The 5317-nt window shown below is 34.2% G+C and overlaps 1 protein-coding gene across 1 annotated transcript; it reads left to right on the top strand.

Annotated features, from left to right (window-relative positions):
• The first annotated feature begins 4786 nt into the window (after nucleotides 1–4786).
• LOC134717942 (uncharacterized) lies at nucleotides 4787–5317 on the top strand. The gene has a single exon (XM_063580442.1). It carries the CDS (start codon nucleotides 4787–4789, stop codon nucleotides 5315–5317), a length of 531 nt encoding a protein of 176 aa, XP_063436512.1.

Raw genomic sequence — 5317 nt, forward strand, 5'->3', positions numbered from 1 at the left:
TATGGTGTATGGGAGGACTAAGGTGTACACGTCAAACTGACAGGTGTTATTTGACCTTGACCTCATTTTCTTGGTTTAGTGGTTATAATTAAGTTTTTGTGTTTTGATCTGGGTTTTTTAATCTGTTTGCAATATGTCTACTATATTTGATGTATGGAAGGATTGTAAGGTGTACATGTCTAGCTGGCAGGTGTCATCTGACCTTGCACTTATTTTCATGGTTCAGTGGTCACAGTTAAGTGTTTGAGTTTTGGTCTTTTTTTCTATTACTATATGCAATAGGTTAACTATATTTGTTGTATGGAAATATATCATTATGTATAATTTGTCAGTCTCGCAGGTTTTATTGACTTTGATCTCATTTTCACGGTTCATTGATCAGTGTTAAGTTTTTGTGTTTTAGTAATTTTTTCTCAAACTATAAAGCAATAGCCGGTACACAATATTTGTTGTATATATAGAAGAATTTTAAGCTGTACATGTCTGCCTGGCATGGTTCGTCTTACCTTGACCAGGCTTGATATCATTTTCATGGTTCATTGGTCAATGTTTAGTTTTATTGGTTAAGTGTTTTTCTTAGAAACTATAAGCAATATGTCAACTGTATTTAGTGTTTTGGATTATTATTAGGTGTATATGTATAAACTTTTTCATTTTTTGGATTATTTACTTGCATAAGAGGAGCATTTTCAGGAAACTCCTCCTACAGTGTGAATGCTAAAAAGTTTTCACTTTTCTGGCTGTTTGTACCACATATTGAAGGTGTGCATGTGGTCAGTGTTTTGATTTTTTATTAATATTTGCTCTTTTGTGAGATGGTTGAACTTTGTCATTTTGGAGGATTGCATTAATGTAATAGTTAATTTAAAATATCATTTTGCATCTGCGGGGGCCCAGACGCCATCATATGTCAAAGAACGTCCCGCATTAATTTTGTTATAATACAGTTACTTCAGAGTGGAGCGCGGGGGCATCACTTTGTCTAGTTTATATTTCCCTTTTTATATTCATAAGACAAAGTACCTGTGCGCTAACACTGAATAAAAACTATAATAGGACTCATAATAGCTGCCTATTTGGTATACAAACGAAATGCACCATGTCAAGAAGGCCTCGCTCAAAACTCCGGCGGACCTTCTTCGGCAGCCAATGGCTTTATGTAAAGATTTGAATTCATTCAGCAAATTAATTTATGACCTGCATGTACACTTAGAACACGACAACGTAGCAAATGGTAGATATTCATCATCCGTGTAATTTGCTCATAGGGATATTTGCAAACTTTTAACGGAGGCAATTTATTTGCATGGGAGAAAGAAGACCATTCACAATTTGTCTAACTTTTTTTTGTTAAATAAAAAAAAACAAAAAAAACTTTTAGGTATATAAGAGTTCATAAGATACAAATATTCCGCGTGAAACACCTCCTTTTGCTCCCTCCATTTTCACCCTTTAGATGGGACCTTCAAGTTTTCTTTTGCTTTCTAACCGATTATATACATGCAGGACCGGCAACTCTCTTCATTTAAAAATAAAATCTACAGTTATACACATCTGTTGTCTGATTGGAAAAGAAAACTCCAAAATAATATATTCCTGCATTACGTGATTTTTACCACGTTGGACTAATATTTATAGAATAAATACCAAATATAGAAAATGGAACTACAATTCAAAAAATAAAGTCCGAAGGCACATAAGAGAAATTGAAGATTTATTTTTGGCTAAGGCTGCCGGTGGTACCTCTCTGCGTTTAAAATAAACATCAAATATTTGTCAATGTACCTTGTCTGGTCTATGAATTCTAACCCTGAGTTTTCTATCGATTACATGCCAGGAAATCCTCGCTTAAAAACCCGGTGGACCTCCTACGGCACCCATTAACAGATAAAGATTTGATTTTAATTTTTTTTTAAAATGTATGAACTGCATGTAAGTGTCGCTTAGAATAGTGTAATATACAAAACGATCAATATTAATTCATCCGAGGCAATTTCTTTGCATGTATAAATAAATAAATAAGTAAGTTATTACACCTTTTTACTAGAATGAAAGATATGGCTCTTTTTCTCCTAATTTTGCCATATTATTTGTTTTATGGGCAATGAAAAGAAATCCACAGTTGTGTACCTTTCGGCAGCCTGTGCCCAACAGGTACTTGTTTTTGTCTTGGATAGTCAGGCTGTGCCCGAACCGCCCCCTAATCACAGAAATGTTGGAAGTTACTATGCCAGAGAAAAGTAAGAAGCTCACTCTCTGATCAGTCTGGCTGAAGCTTTCTCTTTGTTATTTCCATTGACAAGTTAAAGGAGATCTATGGAATATTTTCCGTCCTGTTTTGTTTACATAGGGAGTAACCGCTGCGCATGCTTTGATGAAGTGAAAGTAACGTTGCTAAGGTACTTTTATCTTAAGAGTGGTCGTAAGTTTAGACGTAAGATTTAAGCGTAAGAGCGGTCCTAAGTTTAGGATTAAAACTTACGACATGTTTTGTGAAATTGTCTTAGGACTGCACTTAGGAAAGTCTTAAGTATAACACTTAAGACTTAAACTTACGATGTTTTGTGAAATTGGCTCCAGAATTTCAGTGGTTGTCGTTTGTTTATGTGTTACATATTTGTTTTTCGTTCATTTTTTTCTTCATATAATTAAGGCCGTTAGTTAACTCGTTTGAATTGGTTAACATTGTCATATCGGGGCCTTTTATAGCTGACTATGCGGTATGGGCTTTGTTCATTGTTGAAGGCCGTACGATGGTCGATGATACACAAAATGAAAAACTAAGCGAAATTGTGAATCCCGCATTGCACGAAAAAATGTGTTGTATTGCAGTAAAAAACACGTGTTCTTGGTTGATTGTAAACACGTAGTAGTCCATCATGCATTGTGACTCATTTAGTGGATTGGTCAAAAACCTAGGTAAAATTAAATTGCGTCACATGTAAATAAACAATTACATGTGCGAGACCATAAGTATGCTTATTTATGCATTTCCATATAAGGTAGTGGTCCTGACCTGTTTAATACACATTTGGTTAATTATGGACACTATCCAATCGGATCGATGAACTTGTGTTGTGTTGTGTCTCGCGGTACAATGTATAATGTTCCCAATTAATAAGGGCCATTATAAAACGTATAGAAAATGTTGCATGGATCACAGCGTCATTTCTTGACAGTTAATACTGTCACCAAAACAAACAATAACCACTAGTGTAAACCATTCAAACAGAAAAACAAAACCTAATATCGAGATACGAGAAACACCTATGAGTGACTGATCAACAGCCTCCTGAACACTACATAGGTCCGATAAAACACCAACATCATCTTAATGCAGGTTTTTTGGTTTTAATTGTTAAAGTTAAACCTACAATGTAGTTATATCATGCGATTAAGTATCATAAGGTTATATTTCCTCTTATTTATTAGAATGTGATTGAGAATAGAGAATAACATTTCAAGAATGGAGAATAACGAGGTGTTTAAAGAATTGAGAATTACATGTATGGACAAACAGTATCAAGAAAAGAGAAAAATGGCCTTAAATAATGGCCTTGAAAATAATATAGAAATGAAGGTACACCCCCTACTGTCAGACACTCTGATAATGTTGGCCCAATGGTCTATGTGTTCAAACTACTGTAGCATTAGTCTTCCATTGTACGTTCAGTTGCGAACTTGAACACTGCGCGACGGGCGTGCGCTTTGCACGGATCTTTATCAGTATTTCTGCTGAAGGTCGGTGGTTCTCTACCGGCTCTCTGGCTTCCTCTGCCAATAAAAACTGACCGCCACGATAATGGTGAAAGTGACGTTAAATAACAATTGATCAATTCAAGACAGCTTTTGATTATTTATCACCAGTTAAGGTGGCTCGTGGCCTATTAAAAGTCTATATCAGACAAATGTCAGAAGTGCCGTATTTTTGGTTATTTTTTTTTTTTTATAGAAAACAAATCAAATTGGTCGAAAACAATAGGGGATCACGGACCATTTAAGCTCAAAATTTTAATTTTAAACATGTATGTAAAAGGGACCATTTTTCAATGAAATGATAGGGAAAATAGAGGTGTTGACATAATTTTGGTGTCTTCAAGCTATGCCAACATTTGATAAAAATATATTCAACCTATGCCTACAAACAAAATACAATAGGTGTTGTCTTAAACATTATTAATTAATAAAAGGTAAAATACAGTGAGTATTTTTAAGCACTTAATTCTACTATTTCAAAAGTTAGAAACAATAAAAAACATATTGCCAAATTGTGATTAAATTAATGATAAATAATAGAAAAAAAACACAAAAAAAGTCTTTTTCTATTTTTAAGATAATTATTTTTTTAATTATTAATTATTATGAATTATACAATAAAAAATACTCAACTTTAATAAAAACTAATTAGTTTTAATTTAATTTAATTGAAACTTAAAACAAATATCAAGTAAAATTAGTTTTTAATAATCGATATGATAATATCTCACTGATACAGCTTGGACTACTACCCTTAGTGATTTAAAATTAATTGACCAAATAAGTACAATATTAAGGTTAATTAAAGAGAAACGAATTCACTTATGGCACATTGCTGAGTTCCAAGCTGAGAAGTGTATATAATAAAATGTCTTTATGGAAGCCAATCATTTATGAGTCAGTATGGCAAATGCACAGCTAGATATTCAGTGTGTTACCTATAGACTAGGCAACCAGAGTATTATCCATAATGGATACCAGTTCAGAGTAAAAACCAGACGAGATGAAAGAGTAAACTGGATATGCACTTATGGCAGATGATGGTTTACATGATAGAATTATGATGTTTACTACACGTCAGAACCTAACCCACCTTACAGCAGCTGACATCATATATGGTGATGGGACATGTTATACATGTCCAGATGTATTTTTTCAACTCTATACATTCCATGCTTTTGTTGACGGAGCTATCTACCCACTGGTTTATGCATTACTACCCGGCAAAAGCCAAATCATCTACACAAGGTTCTTGACACTACTCAAAGAAGCATGCCAACGCTTTGATCTACAACTACAACCAAGTACTATATTCTTAGATTATGAAGTTGCAGTACGTAATGCAGCTTATCAAGTATTTCCTGGTATAACTGGCAAAGGTTGCTGCTTTCACTATACACAGTCAGTGTATATGAGGAAAGGCTCAAGATACTGGTCTTCAGACTCACTACAAGAACAACAACGACATCACCAGATTGGTTCGACGTGCAGCAGTTCTTCCACTTGTACTATTACAACATGTAGAGGACATTTGGTTAAATGCATTAGAAGAAATAGATGA

The sequence above is a fragment of the Mytilus trossulus genome, chromosome 5, assembly GCF_036588685.1.
Source record: "Mytilus trossulus isolate FHL-02 chromosome 5, PNRI_Mtr1.1.1.hap1, whole genome shotgun sequence".
NCBI lineage: Eukaryota > Metazoa > Mollusca > Bivalvia > Mytilida > Mytilidae > Mytilus > Mytilus trossulus.

What these genes read in the sequence shown, in the direction of transcription:
- LOC134717942 (XM_063580442.1), top strand. Translation starts at nt 4,787, where the DNA reads ATGGCAGATGATGGTTTACATGATAGAATTATGATGTTTACTACACGT.